Raw genomic sequence first — 22,677 nt, forward strand, 5'->3', positions numbered from 1 at the left:
AGTGCCATTTCCACCAAAATTAAAAATAATCGTATTCCTTCTAGAATCAACTTGGTTTAAGAGATCTTCACGGATTCTGGAAAATACCATAACTTTAGTGCAAACGATTTCCAAAAAGCTCATGATTTCATGGAAAAAAAATCTATTTAAAAAAATAAAAGATACGTATAAAGGTATATAAATGAAAATTCAAGGTCTTTTACTGACCAATTATTGCTTTTTATTATTTTTCTGTTACACAAATATTGATAGTGTCCAACCATAGTGTCATTCGAGTCCTTCAATCCTTTGTCATTTCAAAATAAGAGAAGTTACAGTAAAATTTATGATAGAGAAAATTTATGATATGTATTGCAAGAACAGATAAAATCGGAATTAAAAGAGTTATAATTCAATTAATCCGGTGGGTGGTGACGAAGTGCAAATTGTTTTTACTTCTGAACTTAAGATAAAGATTAGTCTATTTCCGACACACGCATTTTTCCTCTCCATTTACTGCAATAATTTTGTTGATGGTAGATTGAATAGAGCACATGCGAACAGGATTTGATAAATTAATTCACTTCAAATATAAACATAAGTAATAATGTTTATTGAATTATTAATGAAAAAAAATTAATTTTGATCGTAAAATACTAAAAGCCAGTTAAAATATGGTATATAATTTTAAAAATTAAAGGCAATTATTGATATTGTACCTATACCGCGAATGTTATATATTAATTCTTTCTGAATTTGTTATACCTTTCAAAAGACTTCAATTTTCAACACGTGTGTCTTATGCTATGACCATAAATCACAAAGGCAGACGATGATTTTTTGTATGATAAATTTTGAAAATCAATGTTTTAGACGTGAATAAACAAAAAATCATTTCTTTATACATCCACATCTACAGGTATGACTGAAAAATTGTATAAACCTTGACATTAAAATAAATTGAAATAATTTTCAATATATAATTCTATTGAGCATTTTTTAATATTTGTTAAATGGATAATTAAAGTGTTAACTGTGGGAATTGAAAATAATCATTTTATTTGAAACAGTTCTACATTCAACATCCCTCATATTTTGGTGTAAATAGTAATTCGAAAACCAATAATAATTATTTTTAACTGAACGGTATAAATATTAGTATTGGATATTGAAAAAACGAAGATGTGGGTACAGGACAACGTCTGTCGGGTCATCTAGTATATATATGTATATATATATTTATATACGTATATATATATATATATTATATTCTAGCTGACACGACCTATGATAATATTTACCACTTAGTTGAAATAATCATCATTGTTGGTTACACGACAGTCTATGCCAAAACGAATATATATTAATGTGAGTGATGTTCAGTGTAGAACTACGCATAGTTCGATTGCAGTTTCAATTTCTGTCTCAGTCTTCAACCTTGTTTGAAGATTTATATTTTTTACAACTCTAGTACGAAATATTACGTTGGAGAACCAGTAGACAAGCACAAATAATTGTGTTGCTGAATAGCATTAAACATTTGTCTTCCTTTGGGATTTATTAGTCTGGAACTCGAATGCTATTAAAATCTCCGCCACCAAGAACTTGGATTCTAAAGACTCGAAGAATTCATAAAATTGAGCACTCTTTATTGAATATCGTGGAGGACAATAGACAGCGGAGATGGTAAGGTCGTATGATTTTTACGGTTTCTGAATTTGCTTGTGAAAATTTCTTGGAGTGTTTTTCTTACTCGAAGTGCACCATGTTTGATTTTATTATAATTTCTGTACCGCCACGTGCAGTATCATCTGGATGTTGAGTATGGTAGAGGTTATAGTGAGGAATATATAGATTTGAATATTGAGTGAAATTGGTTTTCCTCACTAGAAGGATGTCAATTATATTTTTTATTAAAAAAAGCTTCAGCTCGTTCTTATGTTAGGTCAAATCTCTTGAGTTCCATGAGCTAAATTCTAATGAATTTAGCCATTATTTAAATTTATTGATGATGGTAGATAGCATATTTAATACCATCGAGTTTTGTTACATCAATTGACTGAACATCGATTTAAATTTATTTAAAAATTGAATTAAAAAATAAATTAATTAAAGAAGAATTCTTGAGAAGCAGGAAAGTTGTTTAAATTCGATTGTTGACCTTTCATAGTCTGAGCATACGACAAATGATTAGTGGTGGCGATTCTGTATGTTTTATTATTAGCAGTATTTATATTTCTATTATTTGATTGGTAATTATTATTTACTGGGGAAGTATTTTGTGCTAGAATTATTTGCTTTACTTACTATTTGATAATATGGGCATCCTTTATAATTTGCAGGATGTGGGCCAGAGCAGTTGCAGCACAAATTGCTGCAGTCTCAGTTGGCTTAGTGCATTCAGATGTTATATAATTACCTCCACATATGACAAGCCGGTTACAATAAGCTTTTGTATGTCCGTTTAATTGACATCTACTGCATTATACAATGGTTGACCTTTGGGTTGGCTTAAAATGTATTATTTGATTTAATATTCTCCTCAAATTAAAAATTGTGGAATTATAAGTGTGGGGTTCCAGATCAATATAAAACATATTAAGCGGCATTTTTGTTTTGAAATGCTACGTATTTTATGTCCTTGCTTTCGAATTTCACGTTTAATGTCTTCTTTGTCTGTGGTGAAATGTATGTACTTCAATACTACTCTGTATGATCTTTCAGATTTGATCTGATAAGTATGAAACACAAACTTTCTGTTCAGCGAAAAAGCTTTTATTTATTTTTTATTTTTATTTACTCATGAGCAAGCCGTAATCAATAAGAATAGATATTATTTCAGTCTCTTACCAAGCTTATTCATAATTAATATTGAACGGATAGTAATTTTATAATGATCATAATAGCTGCACAAATTTTGCTTCTGAAAAATAGAGCTGAAAAAAGCATTCGAACATTAAATACAATGTTCATCATCAAGTTCATCATATTTCTTGCACAAGGTTAAAAGTTATACTCATTTAAAACCGTAAAAATTTAAATTAATAAAATTGCAATAAAAAAACATGGTTGTAAGGCGATCAAATAGTCAGACTACATAGATAAGGATCATGCAAGAAAATATTATTGAAATCAAATTGAGAAAATTCAGTAATGTCATAGAAAGCTAATTCTTTAAAAAGTTTGACTAGGGAAGCATGAAATTTTTTGCTGTCTAAGTTTCGGATATTGAGTGGAAGTTTATTCATAAGCTGAATACCTAGACCGTCGATCGTATTGAAAGAGCTGGCTAATTTATATGTGCGCACCTTAATAAGTTTGTGTCTAGTGTTGTAGTTTGAGGAGGACGAAGCCATATCAAAAAGTTTCGAATTGTTTTTGATAAAAGATAATGTTACCATGCAGAAAAATGCATGGGACAGTTAGAATATTGTGTTTTTTAGATATGGGTCTGCAGGACGCTTTGCTGGGCAAGGAAAAAATTATTCGAATAGCTCTTTTCTGCAGCTTAAAAATTTTAATTAGTTCAGATGAAAAACTCCAGAATTGGATGTCATATAAAACGTGAGAATAAAAGTTGCTTTAATAAACTGAAAATAAGCAATTTAAACCGAGTTTGGGTTTTAGGGTGCGCAACATGAAACATGTTCTAGATAAAGTTGGTGATAGTAAAATAGATATATGATCAGACCACTTTAAATTATTATTAATATGGATACCAAGAACCTTTGATACTTGCGAAAAATTATGTGCTAAATTATTGATGGTTAAAGTAGTAATATTATTGGATAAACGATTTTTAGTACAAAAAGATATGATTTGGGTCTTATCATTACTAGATTATTTTCACAAAACCATTTTGTTATTTCTGACATAACCACACTTAATTTATGTTGTAAATCATTAAGAGATTTGGCCTTGATGATAACGCTGGTATCATCCGCAAAAAGAATGAAATCACGAAGATTTGTACAATGAGGGTAAATCATTAATATATATGAGAAATAAGAGAGGTCCTAAAATTGATCCTTGGGGCACACCCAATATACTTGTCAATCTATCCGAAATTATTTGCACGTTATCATTATTTAAGTAAACGCTTTGTGTTCGATTCGACAGGTAAGATTCAAATAGTTTAAGCGGACGTCCGCGAATACCACAATTTTCTAATTTGTCAAGAAGTCTTTAATGAGAAATACTATCAAAAGCTTTAGACAGATCGCAAAATATTGCAGTACAATATGTGGCTTCTTCGAAGGAGTCAATGATGTTATGAACTAAATTATAAATTGAGTGGAAAGTAAAATGGTTCTTCCGGAAACCATGCTGATTCTTGAACAAAATATTATATTTATTAAGAAAAGACGTTAATCTAGTATGCAAGATTTTTTTAATTATTTTATCGAAAGAGTTCAAAAGGGAAATGGGACGGTAATTATTTATATCGTCTTTATTATTTTTCTTATGAAGTGGAAAAAATTTTGAATGCTTGAGGTGGGATGGAAATATTCCTTCATTTGGAAGCATTTATTTAAACATAACATAAATTTATCTATGAAAAAAGGATAGAATTCTTCAAGAATAAGACTAGATATCTGATCCGGACTCGCTGAACTAGTAACTTTTATTGATAGAAAGGTTTGCTTTAGTTCTTCTAAATTTACAGGATAAAGAACGAATGTAGAATTATTTCGCGCGGATAGAGGTTTAGTCGAACTAATGGTGATCGAGTTGATTGCGCTTGTTAATTTAGACGCTTCGGTGACAAAAAAGTGATTAAGTTTATTGGATATGACTACCTTATCAATAATCTTGTCGCCATTAATTGTAAGACAATCAATCTGTGAAAATTTAGTTTTTATATTAATTTCCGAGTTAATTAAGGACCAAATTGTTTTCTGTTTATTTGCTGAATTAAAAATCAAGTTCTCGTTGAATTTGATCTTCGCTAGATTGATTAGATCATTTAAAGTTGCTCTATATTTCAAAAAATAAATTATAAAAGCCATGTTATCATTATGTACCGATAATCTCTCAAGAAATGCTAATCTTTTAAGTGAAATTCTCAACCCTTTAGTTAGTCAAGAAGTTGTAGTATTATTTTTTAGCCAAACGGTTTTCTTATTGAGAGGAAAAGCTTGATTGAAGTTGAATAAAAATGTAGAAATAAAGTTGTCGAACATTGTATGTGAATCTTCGGACTTGTTAAGTAAGATTCATGATTCCTTTTCCATAGGACATTTGAAAATCAATTTATTTGATTCATCAAAATAATATTTGTGTAAGATAAAGGTAGATTTAGAAGTTGAAAAATCACAAAAATTTAATATTATGCCTCGATGGTCTGAAAGAGTGGTATTTATAGCACGCAAATCAAAGTCTTTTAAATTGGTGAAGAAATTATCAATGCAAGAAGAAGATAGATGCGAACAACGAGTAGGTTCACGTATAGTACGAGTTAAAACAAAAGACTGCATATTCAAATTGAATTCAATGGATGGTTTCGATTGCTTATCAAAGTGTATATTAAAATCGCCGCAAATAATGATTTTGGTATATTTATCAAAAAGGTTATGAATCAATTCGTACATCAGCGAGAATAACATATCAACATTCTGGTCAGGCGATCGATAAACGCATATAAGACACACGACGTCATTTGAAGATTAATTTCAACAGCGCAATATTCAAAAAGTTTTTCTACTTGAAGAGTATTAGTATAAACGGGTTTAGAACGAATTAAATCACTTACAAAAATGGACACACCTCCGTGGCCATATTGAGTTCGACAGAAATGAGAAGATAAATTATAACCTTTAATTTTAATTAATTCAAGATCCGACTTTTTTAACCAGTGTTCAGCAAAACATAATATTTGGGGTTTATATTTATCTATAACTTCTTCTAATTGATTCAGTTTATTGGATAGTTTTTGTATGTTTTGAAAATTAATTGCAAATTTGTTATCAGCTTTAGGTACGAAAGGAATTAGAAACCGAAGGTTTCATTCCCTCCACAGCCTTGACACTCAACAACTCGTTTGCTAAAACCCTACATAATTTTCTTTTCCCGTTGAAAAGAAAATGCCTAGTGTTCACGCAAAATTAGATGTGACAACGCTGCACTCATTTTTCTAAGAAAATATTACATTTGCAACAACGCTTGAACAGTTCGCAACTCAAGATTCAACTACGAAGGGTCCTTGTGAGTACCTGAATGGCATAGTCTAGACCCGGTCGTCAAGCTATCAGCATTAAAATACTCCAATATTATTTCAATATTCAAACTATATCATACAAACAATGTAAAGTTATATATTATAATAAATTAGTGCAATCTTTTATTATTAATTAATCTTTACAATTAAACGGTCGATAGAGCCACTAATTCTATCTGGTCCTTGATCTTACACTTCAACAAAAAACATTGATCCAAAACGAACCGAATGCGGTCACCAGTGCGAAGAAAATAATTAAAATCTTAAATCTAAATTCAAAATAAAATAAAGTGAAAGTTCAAAACAAGACAGGAAGTTCTAACTTTGGCGCTACACCTACGAGCGAGCACAGCAAACAGCGAGTATATCAGGTTAGTCAAGCATTCCTTCTTATCAATCTTTCCTTATTTAATATTTAGAGTTTTAATTTAATCTGTGTCAAAATGGAATCATTAAATAAACTCAAATTGAAAGAGCTAGTTACTAAAACACGTTTAACAAAATACGAAGTGTGCTGGCAAATGTCGGAACTACCGGCTTGCGACTTAAATATTGCATACATAAAACGCCTTATCGACGATGTGAAGCCTATGTTTGAAATCTTTGAAAATACCGTAATTAGTATAACAGCATTACTAGAAGACGAAAGTCAAATTAATAATTTAATAGAAATACAGTTAGATGAATTTTTTGAAAAACATAATAAATGTTTATCAACTTTACTTAAACTTAGTCAGGCAGCATCAAGTAAGTCATATACTAGTTCGAATAGTAATTCTAATAATACCACTATAACAAATAATTTGAACAACATAAAACTGCCTCAAATCAATTTACCTCAGTTTGACGGCTCTTACTTAAATTGGCTACAATTTTACGATTCGTTTTCTTCTTTAATTCATAATGATTGTAACATCGGTAATTCTTAAAAATGTTATTATTTAAAATCATGCGTAAAAGGAGAGGCGGCATGCCTTATACTATAGGGTTATAGAATCTCTACCGGCAACTGCCGATAATTATATAATTGCGTGGGATTTACTGAAAACGCGTTTCGAAAATAAACTAGCTGTAAGTGGAATTCTGTCTTAAGGCAATTAAGGCATCGTGCCTTAAGGCAAATTGCTGGAACTTCCCGTACCAAACATTATTATTTTTTTAAAAACGATTAACATTTTTGAAAAAAAAATTACTTTGAAAAAATAAGATTTTTGAGAAACTATAAATTGGACAAAAAATTACTTTTTTTTGAAAAAAATTTTTTAAAAAAAAAAATTTTTTTTTAATTTTTTTTTTTTTGAAATTTTTTTTTTTTTATTTTGACATATTGTGGAAGATCTGAACTTTCTTTTCAAAGCAATCAATCGTACTGCTTTAACTGCATAGGGACAAAATATAAAGCGCGTAAGCGCCGCGTCGCTGTCTAAAGCATAAGCATTGGTACGGAACCCATAGGAATGTTAACAAATTGTATACTTATTGTTAAAATCTCTATAAAATATCTGATAATTTTATGAGCATATGTCTAATGATCATTTTTGACCGCCAAATGGCTCATTTTTTTACTTTTTCCTCCATATCTCCGAATCCGCTAGACCTACCTTCATGAAAATTTTATCGATTCTTCATCTTGTCAATACAAGTGAAACGTTTTTTGAATTATTCAAATCGGACGCTCCGTTCTCTCAAAAACTGAGCTACCGTTTTTGGCACTTTTTGTCCCGTTTCTTCCGAACGGCTAGACCTGCCTTCGCCAAAAATTAATCAGCACGTCTCCTTATCAATACGAATCGAATGTTTTTTGAATTATTCAAATCGGTTGACCCATGTTCCCGAAATCGTCGACGAAAATTTGTATCCGCACATACATACACACACATACATACATACACACACATACACACACACACACACACACACACACACATACATCCATTTTTTCTAAGGTATGCCAAAATGTTCAGAAACCTCTGAAACGTAAAGATATATAAAAATTTTCATTTTCGATTTTTTTGCGATTACTATAACTTGCCCTACGGGAAGTTAAAAAATAATCGTGAATAATCACATTAAAAAATTATTCGACCACCCGGCCATGCATAACGAATCAGGTAAAGACCTTCGTAATCTAATAGACGCGTTTAATAAACATTTAAGATGCTTAAAAATGTTACAACAACCCGTCGATCAATGGGACGCGTTATTAAATTATCTTGTAATTTCTAAAATTGATAAGAAAACTCATCAAGAGTGGGAGATGTTAATGAATAAAGGCTCTGAACTAGTTACATTTTCCGAACTTAGCAATTTTTTAAATCAACACTGCACAATATTAGAAGCAATTAATCCGACTGAAACAAGAATCGGAAACTCCAGTAAATTTAAAGATATAAAACCTAATTACACAAAACATACAAAGTCTTACGCTACATCCACTAATCACAAAAATATTTGCCTAATTTGCAAAGAGCCATTTCATTCACCGTTCAAATGTCAAGGTTTTCGGACACTATCTCCAGAAGATAGAGTAAGCAAAGTAAATCAATTAAAACTATGCACGAATTGCTTACGTTACAATCATAACAGCAATTTTAATAGGTTCGGAAATATTTTGGAATATATTTTGTAAAGGATATATTCATCTAGGAAAAAATAGACCTATTTTGCAAAATACACAGTTTGGGTGGGTTATTGCTGGCAGCGTACCTATCAACAATTCCAGTTCATTTACGATATGTCATCATACGGCTAATTTAGAAACTCAAGTTCAAAAATTCTGGCAACATTTACCGAATCAGAAAAACAATGCGAACAGCATTTTGTTGCCAATACAACGCGGGCAAACGACGGGAGATTTATAGTTAAAATTCCGTTTACAGACAATATAAAAAAAATAGGGAATAGTAAGCAAATCGCGTTTCAACGTTTTATTTCACTTGAAAACCGTTTACGAACAAACAAAAATCTATTTAACGAATACAAAAATTTCATGAATACTTGTTTAACACTAGGGCACATGAGCGAAGTCAACGAATCTTCCGAACCCGCGACGTGTTTCTATTTGCCTCACCACGGGGTGATAAAACCAGACAGTTTAACAACGAAATTGCGCGTAGTTTTCGATGCATCTTGCAAAACCGAAGCAGGCCTGTCGTTGAATGAACTACAACTTTTTGGACCCATAATTCAAAACAATATTTTCTCTATTATACTAAGATTCAGAAGACATGCGTTTGTACTTACAGCTGATATAGAAAAAATGTACAGACAAGTTTTGGTACACGAAAACGACAGAAAAATGCAACGAATATTCTGGAGGGACAATCCTAATAGCAAATTAAAAATTTATCAATTATATACAGTTACATACGGGACAGCGTCTGCGCCGTTTTTAGCCATACGCTGTTTGGAGCAGTTAGCCAGAGAAAACATAACTAACTGCATACAAAGAAATGCGAAATTAAATTAAAAACTTGAAAATTGAAAGACATATATTTTGTGATAATCGTATAAATACGGAATTACATGGCTTTGCTGACGCATCAGATCAAGCTTACGGCGCGTGTATGTATGTACGGTCTATTAACAAATATTCTGAAATCAAAATCAAATTAATAGCGGCAAGATCTCGAGTAGCGCTATTAAAAAATATTACACTCCCCCGTCTCGAGCTTTGTGCGGCACAACTGCTAGCAAATCTTGCGCAAATAACAAAACGTGCATTAAATATCGCGTTTGACAAAGAATTCTATTGGAGCGATTCCACAATCACTCTTTCGTGGATAAGATCTCCATCTTATAAATGGAAAACCTTCGTTGCCAATAGAGTTTCTGATATTCAAACAAAAACAGACGCAAATAACTGGCTACAAGTCCGATCGGAGGACAATCCAGCGGACCTCATATCACGCGGGTGCTATACACATGATTTATTGAATTCATCCTTGTGGTGGGCGGGCTCATCTTGGCTACAAAATCTAACTGAAACACAGCGACGTGCAACTGACAATATTTCAATTCCTGAAACTGATGTCGAAATTCGCATCACAAGTTTGACTTGTACAAAAATGAACAATAACGAACATTTTCTCTTATACTCTTCCTTTATTAAACATGTGCGCGTAACACCCTTTTGTTATCGATTTTTACAAAATTCAAAACTAAAGAAGAAAGAAAAAGGACTGTATGGCCCACTCACAATCGATGAATTCAATAATTCACTAAACAAGTTAATAAAAATATCACAATATGAAATATTCAAACAAGATATAGATATAGTCGCGCGTGGGAAGCATTACACAAATCGTCGAAATTAAAATCATTAACACCGTTTTTAGACAAAAATGGAATATTGCGCGTCGGCGGTAGAATAAAGAAATCAAATTTACCGTATGATAAATGCCATCCGATAATACTACCAAAAAATCATCCATTGACTATTCTAATAACTAGTCATGAGCATTTAAAACTGTATCATTGCGCAGCACAGATGTTATTAAATGCGTTGCGTAATACTTATTGGCCTATCGAAGGCAGAAACCTGACAAGATCGATCGTGAAAAAATGCGTAACATGTTTTAAGGTAAAGCCCACATTTATTAATCCAGTAATGGGCAATTTGCCAAAATATCGCGTTACACCGATACAGTTTTCTTTATATGCGGAGTAGATTACGGAGGTCCTATCTTATTAAGAGATCGTCAAACGAGAGGATATAAAAAATTTAAGGCTTATATATGTTTGTTCGTGTGCCTTGTTACAAAAGCAATACATATAGTATCTGATTTAACTACAAATAGTTTTTTAGCCACTTTCAAACGATTTATGGCGCGACGCGGAAAACCTCGCGAAATCTATTCCGATAATGGAACAAATTTTATAGGCGCAGCATCAGGATTAAAGGAGCTTTATAAATTTTTATAACAAAAATCAAATCAAAATAAGATTGTTAATTATATGACCAACAAAGGCGTGTCATGGAAGCACATTTCACCAAACTCTCCTCACTTTGGAGGAATTTGGGAGGCGGGCATAAAGTCGTGCAAGGTTCATTTAAAGCGAGTATTGGGTAATGCTATTTTAACTTTTGAGGATTTTTATACGGTTTTGACACAGATCAAAGCAATATTATACTCGAGACCAATCTCTCCCTTAAGCTCCGACCCCAATGACTATGATCCCTTAACTCCTGGTCATTTTCTCATTGGAAAGTCCTTAACATCTACTCCCAATCTATCAGTGCTTGAAACCCCTGATAACAGGTTTTCTCGGTATCAACGACTTCAGAAACTTGTGCAACATTTTTGGAAGCGTGGCACAAAGAATACGTATCGGAGTTGCAGGCAAGAACAAAATGGCAAGTTCAACCATCGCAACCAGCTGAAGTAGGCGATTTGGTAGTGGTCAGAGAAGACAATTTACCTCCACTACACTGGTGATTAGGGCGTATTCTTGAAACACATCCAGGAGATGATGGACTTGTGCGTGTTGTGACAATCAAGACACAAAACGGTGTACTCAAACGTGCAATAAATCGAATTTGTGTATTACCAAAACCATAGACAATTTAATTCAATCCAATAGACTATTATTAACTCAAGTGCTAAACTATAATTTCAATTTTGAAATCATATATACTATATTATTTCAAGGGGGGAAGAATATTCACGCCAAGTTAGACGTGACAACGCTGCACTCATTTTTCTAAGAAAATATTACATTTGCAACAACGCTTGGACAGTTCGCAACTCAAGATTCAACTACGAAGGGTCCTTGTGGGTACCTGAATGGCATAGTCTAGACCCGGTCGTCAAGCTATCAGCATTAAAATACTCCAATATTATTTCAATACTCAAACTATATCATACAAACAATGTAAAGTTATATATTATAATAAATTAGTGCAATCTTTTGTTATTAATTAATCTTTACAATTAAACGGTTGATAGAGCCACTAATTCTATCTGGTCCTTGAGCTTACACTTCAACAAAAAACACCTAGTGTAATCGGATAAACCAACATGCCCGTTGACATCAAGAATCCGAAGATTAGTAAACTTTCCTTGACCGTAGTCTCGGTTGATCCAGCAATTGGCATCAAAATCAGTCCGTTGTAACGCACGTTGTCGTATGTATATGGAATTGTCATCAAACAAAGGTTTGTCTTTTGACATAAACGATAAGCCTTTTCCAAAGCGCTACGAATAGCGTAATTGGACAATGCTGAATATATCAAATTTTCGTCCAAGCAATTCCCTCAAGCATTCTGATCGCCTTGTGCCGTGGCTATCGGAAAAAAACAAAATTTTGCTATTTTTAATAGAACCTAACAAATCATGTATAACGCGTTGCTCGAGGTGCTTTGCTTTGGACTCTAATTTGGTAAATTCATCCCTAAGCTGTTTCAAATCTATGTTCCGTTTTTTTATTAAACCAGATAACTCATTACAGAGTTTTGAAAAAGAACGTGAAAATGTGGACGACTTTTTGAAAACTAAACCTGAAGGGCTCATATTCCCTAATACGGAACTAACACTAATCCTGAGCTGAAGATTCTGGTTCCCTAACTTAACATCAAACAATTCTTTTGTCAGCCTATCAATTTTAATATCTCTTTCGTAAACAAGAGATTGTAAATGAAAACAATTAGAGCAAAGAACAGTAGAATTTAAATCGATTGTGTCGTCCAAAACTGAGGCACGTTTATCTAAGGACTGACTTGGCACTTGGCTCCGTGTAACAACCATTTTGAAATATTTAATGAGAAATAAGTAAACTAGAAAAGGAAACTAAATAAATTGAGTAATTAACTATTTAAAAATTAGAATAAAAAGATAAAACGATATAAAAAATTTAAATAAATTCACAAATCACAAATTTAATAAACTTAAAGTACTGGAAAAACACTCGCGCAGGTATAAAGAACTACAAAAATAACGGGATTTAACGGTAAATTCAGGTAAAAATAAATAAAAACTAAAGAGCAAGAGCAATTAGATATTCTCCGAGGTTGATGATAGACTGAGCTTACAAATATTCTATAGTCTTCCGCCAAACACACATTAATTTTAATTATGTATTTGATCAGAATTTTTAATGAGTATTTATTTTTATGAATTACGTTGTTAAAACATTAACCATTTCTCTAAAATTATTCACTTCATGAATAAAAATAACAATGAAAGGCCGAGAGCTGGAATTAGAAGCGTCATTTCCTAGTGCGCTAAATCTATTATTAACTTTTAATGTATTCTCACTTATATTTTTTGGCATTTTCTTTTTACACCTGTCACAACTTGCCAGGGATTTAAATTTGAATCTGTATCCATCGAAGATGTCGAAGGTGCTGACTGAATATTATTTGTTTGGGATATTTGTGTTTGATTATTTTGTAACTGAAGTACTGCATATTCTGCATTTGTCATCGAATCGTCATTTAATATGTTGTTCGACACAACAGCACGAATGTTTGACAAATTCTGCATTAGGCTCCTAAGGGGCACAGGTAGATTTATCCAAGATTAAACTATTTAAACAAAAAAAACTATTCACGAAATAATTGTAAAAAAAAAATAAAACACTATAAATTTGAAAAATTTGTACTAGAACAACTATTGTATCATTATAAAACAATCATCTATCACTTGAATATAAATGTTATTATTATTGTTCTTATATGTTATATATCCGGACCCCGCGGTGGCAAAAATCTTTGAGACGTGAGCCAGCATCAACTAATCCTCTGTTTGCTTGTTCAATTTCCGCTACCGCCAAAACCCCATGGCAACCTTGATGCCAAATTTCTCCTTGATGTCATTGACCACAATCAAATTTTAAGTGAAAACCGCCCTTTGAGAGTATAGCTACATCATTCAATCATATCATAACTATTAGACGTAAGAGCTAATATAAAACCCCACATGGTATTGTCACAGTTTTGTCCAGCAAACTTCATGTATAGAATTTACTTAAAGGAATACTCGCTTTAATTTCATTATTCATTAACTTAAAGTTGAACTAACATTGTAAACAAATATGGGCGGAGGTCAAGACGATGGTGGATGTGGTTCGCTTTGGTTTGAATGAGATTTGAAAAATGGGTTAAATTTATTTTGAAATGCAATTATATTTAAGACAGGTCGGTTAATTTCTTTATTTTTGCGTTTTTTAATATGCAATGGAGTTTGCCGGTGGATTTCATTCTGATCCATTTCTTGGCTGCTATCTAGAGTTGTTATCTGAGTATTCTTATTTTGGTTCGGAATGATTTGTTGCGACGTAGATTGTGAGTTGTTTGCTGGATGTACTTTCCAGGTTTCGGTTACTGCATCATAGTATATAATATAAAATGTGTATAAAGCTTCCCCAATGAGGTTTAATAATTTTGTATGTTTCTCTTTAATGGGGAACATATTCTAACAGAATGCACCTATGTTAATCTAATTGAACTACGCTATTTAATTAAATACAGAAGTATTGAATTATATTCACTAATGGTTATTTTATTTTCATACAACTTCTGGTAGAGTAGTTGTACTAATGGGCCGAAAATCGAAAATGAAAATTTTTGCATGTCTTCACGTTATGAAGGTTTCTGAACATTTTGGCATACATCAGCAATAATGGAAATGTGTGTGTGAAAGAAAGTATGTGTGTGTGTTTTGTATGTCCGCATTTTTTCGTCCACGTTATCGGGCGCACGGATCAACCAACTTGAATAATTAAAAAAACATTCGATTCCTATTGACAGGGAGATGTGCTGATTAGCTTTTGGCAAAGGCAGGTCCAGCCGTTATGGAGATTCGGAGCAAAAAGTGCAGAAAATACATATCGAATTTTTGAGAGAACGGATTATCCGATTTGAATGATCTAAAAAACATTTAATTTGGAATGATTCGGAGAAGAGGTGACTAGTTTTTGGCAAAGGCATGTCGAAGATACAGAGTTAGTTTTTAGCAGCCATTTTGAAGATACCGAGCTAAATGGCAGTTTTTGAGAGAACTAAGCGTCTGATTTGAATGATTTAAATGACTTTTTGTTTGTTTCAACAAAATAATTGCTTTTGGAAAAATAAATGTTTGTTCTATTTTTTTTTTATTTTTTGTGTATCAAAAATAATTTAGATTATTATTTTAATTATGCTCTAATATACTTTAAACAAAGAATTTCAACTTTGCAATTCAGTTTATATAATTCTTATAAATATTAGGCAATGTTACAATATTCATAATAATTTATTTTAAACATTTAATATTCCTTGAACATATTGTTACGGTACGGGAAGTTCCAGCAATTTGCCTTAAGGAACAGTGCCATACACCACTAGTTTTCATTTAGAGTCTTTTTGACAAAAATTTACTTTTTATAAAAAAAAAGAATTTGTGAAGAAAAATTTATTTTGAAATATTTTGAAAATTCAGAACATTTTTCCAAAGCAATCGTACTGCTTTAACTTGATAGAAATGAAATATTGAAGCGCGTAAGCGCCGCGTCGCCGTCTAATGGATAAACATTGGTACGGAACCCATAGGAAGGTACACAAAATTTATACTTATTGTTAAAATCTCTATAAAATATCTGATAATTTGATGTGCATATGCCTAATGATCATTTTTGAACGCCAAATGGCATTTTTTTTACTTTTTTTACCAGATCTTCAAAACCGCTAGACCTGACTTCATGAAAATTTGATCAGTTCTTTATCTTGTTAATACAAGTAAAATGTTTTTTCAATTATTCAAATCGGATGCTCCGTTCTCTTAAAAACTGAGTTACCGTTTTGGCACTTTTTGCCCCATATCTTTGGAACGACTAGACCTGCCTTTGCCAAAAACTAATTAGCACGTCTCCTTACCAGTACGAATCGAATGTTTTTTAACTTCCCGTAGGTCAAAATGAAAATTTTTATATATCTTTACGTTTCAAAGGTTTCTAAATATTTTGGCATACTTTAGAAAACATGGATGTGTGTGTGTGCATGTGTGTGCGGATACAAATTTTTGTCGACGATTTCCGATTTTTGTCCGATTTGAATAATTCAAAAAACATTTTAATTGTATTGACTAAATGAAGATCTGTTCAAATTTTTGGAAAGGCAGGTCCAACGACTTTGGAGATATGGAGAAAAAAGTAAAAAAATGAGCCATTTGGCGGTCAAAAATAATCATTAGATATATGCACATTAAATTATCAGATATTTTATAGAGATTTTAACAACAAGTATAAATTTTGTTTGCATTCCTATGGGTTCCGTACCAATGCTCATCCATTAGACGGCAACGCGGTGCTTACGTGCTTCGATATTTCGTCTCTGTTTATTTGTGCGTATTTCAAGAATTTACCAAAACTCTTCTTCTTCGATCACTCAGGTTGTTAGGTTATTATTTAACCTTTGTCGCTGTGGACTGTATTAAAAAAACTGATTTAATTTTATATTCTGTATTTGTTGCAGTTCTAATCACAATAACTGATGTATTATTAAGTATTAATGAAGAAAAATATATTTATGCGTATAGGTTAGTTACATGTGTTTAAGTCGGCTTCACTTTTAGAACAGAACAACTAGTTCCTTTGAAACACTCCGCTACCCCCCTCTACCAGGGGTAGCAACCATTCCGTATAAAGCTTAATGCTCTGAAGTTTTGTAAACTTTCATGGCCAATATAATAAAATGAAAAGACGTCCGAACAGTCTCTATGCAGTTAAAGCAGTACGATTGCTTTGAAAAAAAAGTTCAGAATTTCCAAAATATGTCAAAATAAAGAAAACATTTTTTTTTCAAAAAAAAAAAAAATCAAAAAATAATATTTTGTCAAATTCCTAGTTCGTCAAAAATCTAATTTTTTCGAAGTAATTTTTTTTCAAAAATGTTAATCGTTTTTGAAAAAATAATAATATTTGGTACGGAAAGTTCCAGCAATTTGCCTTAAGGCACGATGCCTTAATTGCCTTAAGACCGAATTCCACTTACAGCTAGTTATGTACTCAAACATGCATACATACATACGCACAGACATTCACGCACACACACTCTCGATAAAAATTTTATAAATATTGTGACGAATGGGGGTTGAAGCCCCCTACTTGGGGTATGCAATGGCTGCCAAATACTATATTTTAGCCTTGCAACCCCATTACGAAGGAGTTACTTCAACACTCCAATCGCCCGCTAAAGTACCTGTAATTACCTGTGGGGGTTAGTAGCTACTATACGAATGAAACCAAGATTACTTTTATAACTGAATCTATTAAGTGATTAATAATACATCTTGAATGTATTTGTGAAACTTGACTGTACTTGCATACAAACGTATGAGTATATGGGGGAGAGAATAGCTACCGCTTATAATTTACATAATCTGACCTTTAAGCTGGACCTGTCTTGTTGCACAACACACACACAACTAACACTAACGTATCCCAAGGCGTTCGCCTATGGGATACGTCTTAGATGGCTGTTACTTCTTAATTGCCAGGACCTCCAGAGCAACTCTCTAATGGACCCCAAGAACCAATAAATGGTTAAGGGTAGGGATGGTGTACTCTGGGGTGGACGATCATCAGGCGACAATAATTATCAAAAAGACGTTAATATTGATTATCGTCACAATATTTAGTAGTGGTCACTTCATGGAGTGATATCCAAATTAGATCAAATCCCTGGGGCATTTCTTCGTTAATCTTTTGCTATTTGGAATTGCTAACAAAGGGGCTTTTAGTATGTTAGGATGGTTTTCAAGCTTTCGGTCATGATTTTCACTGATAGATTTGATGACTTCAGTGACGAACATCTGATTAGTTATGTACCAGGGAGCCCCTGTAATCAAACGAGTTATTTTTGATTGCATCCGTTGTATAAGAGCAATATTTGATTTGCTTGAGCAGCTCGAAAGCTGAAGACCATAAGTACATAAAGGTTTAATTATCATATTATAAATAAAGACCTTGTTTTCTAGAGATAATTTAGATCTATGTCCGATGAGCCTGCCAAGTTTTTCAACTCGGGTTTTTATTTGCTTCACTTTGCTCAGCTTGTTACTCAAATTGTTAAAATTATTTTTGTCTGTGGGCTATATTGTCATCTTCGCTTAGCTTTTCTCTTTTTTGGTATGAGTTTTTTTATTTTATATGTTGTCCCCTAACAAGAGTTTTTTTTATCGTAATAGAAGTAGCAAATTTTGCAGCATCATGTAGGAGTGTATTGAAGGAATCGATGGTGTTTTCGATGTCAGCGGAGCTTTTAAGTTTAACTTTGAGGTCAACGTTGTCATCTATGAACTTCCGGTAGATGTCTCAGTTTGTTTCATGGTTGTAGATCCTAGAGGAGAGATTAGAAAGACTTGCAGATGTGCTTATGCTGGCTATTAATGGACTATGGTCAGATGACGGGTCAAGGCTAGCACGTACTTCCTTGTGAATGGAGCTTATACAAGATGATACAAAAAAATCCAATAGATCTGGTTTTTTGGCAGGATCGCTCGGCCAGTAGGTGAAGAAACCTAAATATACAACACTATATATATATGTTTGTATATGGTATCAAATAGCTGTTTTTCTTTATGATTATTTAATCTCGAGCCTCAATTGACATATGTCTCAAAAATAGATCTACTTCGACTTTGTGTTCATACAAGCCGTTAGTATTCCATAATCCTGAATTTAAAACATTAGCCATTAGTTCATTTTGTTGATTAACGTTGATAACATTTTGATAATCATGGTATTTTGTTCCATTAACTGACAGAACATATTTTCAAATTCGGTCAGGAAATCAGACATCGATGGAGTATTACTATTGTTAATGTGGTTTTGATTGTGATTAAATAGATTTGATTGCGATTACCTGTGCATTACCTCAACAAGACTTATGCTGAAGGTTTGCGTACTGTGGTTTGTATTTGTGTTTAAATAAAAACCGTTATTCATGTCTATAAGGTAAAAATAGTAAGAGGATAACAAAAAGTGGGGCTTCAGGTACTTATGTACATTTTTTAGGATCATGATCAGAGCCGCATTTCACGCATATAAATCTGCGGTTACAGTATGTCTCAGTATAGCCGTACATTTGACGTCTTACAAATTGGGCAATATTTGATGATTTTATTGGAGCCTCAAAGTGAATTATTTGGTTTAATATTTTATTCATTTTAAAAATTGATGAATTGTTTCTTTTGGTTCCAAGTCTATGTAAAACATGTTTTGTTTTCGGGTGTATGATATTAATAATGCTTCTGACAGGATAACCTTTATTTTCAATTTCGGCTTTGATGTCATTTTTATTTGTAGCTAATGTTTCTGACAGGATAACCTTTATTTTCAATTTCGGCTTTGATGTCATTTTTATTTGTAGCTAGTGCAGGTATTTGAGTACAACCCTGTATGAGCGTTTCTCTTTTATCTGGCAAGTATGATAAATGATTTCTCTTTCGCGCAGAAATTTAACAAATTTGCGATAATCATCTTTTTCAAATTTGTTGAATTTGTTTTATTTGGTAGGTATTTAGTGACATATTTATCTTTATTTAGAGTCGAATTAATGTCTGCTATCATTAGATTGAAATCTCGAACCCCATAGACAAACAAAGGCGGAGGAGTTGTTTTTTATTAACTGTTGTTTCATTTGAATTAGATGGTTTTGAAGCGTTGTTTGCTAGAGCGCTGTACTGGTTAGTTAGTTTTATAGGTACGCTTATATTAGTTTCGGTGCTGCTAGAACGAGGTCTTTTCGCGAAATTTACTTCTAGCCACGGATTTTTATTTGTATAGTCAATAACTTCACATACACTGTCAGCGTCCATTGTTGCTGTTGAAGAGATTTTACTTGTGGATGGAATTGTTGTTGAGTCCGACGATGATGATTTATTTACGGCATCATCGTTATTCCTTTTTCTGCTCATCTGGCTTAGCACTTGTTGAGTGGAATTATTTATATCTTCGTGAATGATGTTAAATGTTTCCACAAGAGGTAATATATTTAACTGTAACTATATTTAATAAAATGCACTGAGTTCACAAGTAAAGTCACTTATTAGATCAAACACTAACTGTAAGCGTGAAATAAATATTGTTTGCTATGCTTATAGTTAGTACTCAGGTATTGTATAACAGATGTGTTTGCTTCGAGCGCCAAGTGAAGACTGATAACTATTCTATGAATTGAAGATTAGCCTTGTCCCCACATCAGATCCATCTCTTTCATCTTATAACACATCTATAAATAAATATCAACTACTATTGCACTTAATTGTAAACAAAAAAACGTTATCCTTTGACGTAAAATTTATGTGAATTTTCATTGCCTATATAATCAATTTTGACGGCAACTTTTAATTTAAGCTGTAAATTAACTACGAACGCGCAATTCGTAATTAAAGAATGAAATTCAATAAAAATGAATATTACTTAAACAAAATTTACATTATATATAACAAGAAAAATCCACAGGCTGACGAGAATGGCACAATTATTGGAGCTCTGTTATCTACATGGATTACAAACAACGTTGCAGTTTATCTTAATCCAACGAAGGTGAAAAATTGCATCGAAGAGTACACGGAAGCGTTTCTCGGAGGCGACAGTGATGAGGCGGACAGTCCGGCGCAATTAAACGAAGAAACCAGGAATAAAACCACACAAGAAAAAATTGGTTGGTATTAGATTAGTTACAATTAAGAAAAAAATAAAATTTAACTTTAAACCTTAATGCAAATTACTGGAACTTTCCGTACCGTTATTAAATATTCGAGGAAAAAATTAATAATAAAAAAACATTGATCAACGATTAATAACAATTGTTTTGAATATTTTCCTAACTTCCTGTTGGGTAAGTTATAGTAATCGCAAAAAATAACTAGACAAACTGCTGGAATTTCCCGTTTCGTAATTAAACATTCGAGAAATGAAAATAATCAATAATAGTTTTGAATAATTTCAAATAGATTATTTATTATAAATACATACTGTAAACTTATAAGTGTTTTTTGAATCAGGCGACGAGCGTCTTCTACAAACAACTTTTTGTATGTTTATAAGAAATTTTTTCTATTTTTTTATTAGGATTTAGATTTTTTTTTTGATAATTTAGATTTTTTTTCAAAATTTTAAAAATTTTCATTTTCGTTTTTTTTGCGATTACTACAAGTTACGTAGTGTTTTTACGTTTCAAAGTTTTCTGAACATTTTGGCATACCTTATATGGATGTATGCGTGTATGTATGTATGTGCGGATACAAATTTTTGTCGACGAATTTGTGTAAAGGGATCAATGATTTGAATAATTCAATAAACATTTGTTTCGTATTGATAGGGAGATTGATTTGATTGATTCAAAAAACATTTTCGTTGTATTAACGAAATAAAGATATGATTAAATTTTTGGAAAGACAAGTCTAGCGGTTTTGGAGATCCATTGAAAGAATTAAAAAAATACACAAAATTAGATTACCTTAGACAGATAAGCCCTCACTTTAGTAAATATCTAGCGATTTAGTAACATTATGAATAACTCATAATTTTTGCAAAAAATGTATTTTTTCACGCCAAAATCAAAGCATGCCATATATTGATATAAAAACAAAATATAACCATAACATAACACTGGTACTTCATGTTGGATTAAATTCATTTAATTTTTTATTATTTAATATATCCAAAATTGCATCTCAAACGTATCCTAATCGATATCGTGAGGGTCGAATTGTATGTATTCATCTTTACATTCTCATTTGTTGTTATAAAGTGAAATTTTTACGAATTTTTAAAATATCGTGGAAAAATTAATAAAAGATGCAAAGAAATTATATATTTAAAAAAAAACTATATTGAAAATTTAATATCTGAATCTTGTGTTGGCGGCTCCTAAGGCGTGCGCTCGTATTTTTCGCATGCATCACATTAAAGGTAGGACCGGCCCTGATTAATACTTAATTTCAAATTTTAAGTGAATTATTTTGTTATAACCTGTTCATATGTCATTCAATCTGCCATACATATACTGTATCTTATATTATTTTAATTTCTGGCACATCTCAGCTGCTTTTTGGCATTAATAATGTAGGCATTTCATTTTTCTTTCTAATCATAAATTTATTATACATATTATAATATTGACTAGCTTCATAAGTAATTTGAACTTTTTGGCAGATGATAGATTTTATTTGTTATCAATGCAAATAATGACATGTCGTTTTTTGCAATTTTTTTCATTTATTTCTACAATATTACACATACATCCCAGTACTTTATTATCACATACATCCAAGAAAATTTCCTTAAAAAACTTCAGAAACATTTATCAAAATTCGAATAATAGTTTAGGAGGATTATACAGTAAGTTCTTGTAATTTAATATAAACTTTATAAAATAGCAATAAAGCTCAAGTTGATTCTACGTTTTAGTTAGAAAACGTTTGTATGTGAAGAAGAAAAGGGCATTTTTGGGGTTTTTTCCGGCAATTATTTGATTTTTTCTTGCCGTAAGAACC

At 32.0% G+C, this 22,677-nt stretch overlaps 1 protein-coding gene across 1 annotated transcript in view; it reads left to right on the forward strand.

The window, feature by feature from the left end:
* LOC113375690 overlaps positions 1-22,677 on the forward strand; it is an 87,727-nt gene that overhangs the window by 43,780 nt on the left and 21,270 nt on the right. The window contains exon 5 of the mRNA XM_026615631.1: positions 20,639-20,840. Within this exon, the coding sequence (XP_026471416.1) occupies positions 20,639-20,840 (202 nt within the window). The remainder of the gene's footprint in view (positions 1-20,638; positions 20,841-22,677) is intronic.

The sequence above is a fragment of the Ctenocephalides felis genome, unplaced genomic scaffold (assembly GCF_003426905.1).
Source record: "Ctenocephalides felis isolate EL2017-DRISC unplaced genomic scaffold, ASM342690v1 CF-g0.4_SCAFFOLD_01886, whole genome shotgun sequence".
Taxonomy (NCBI): domain Eukaryota; kingdom Metazoa; phylum Arthropoda; class Insecta; order Siphonaptera; family Pulicidae; genus Ctenocephalides; species Ctenocephalides felis.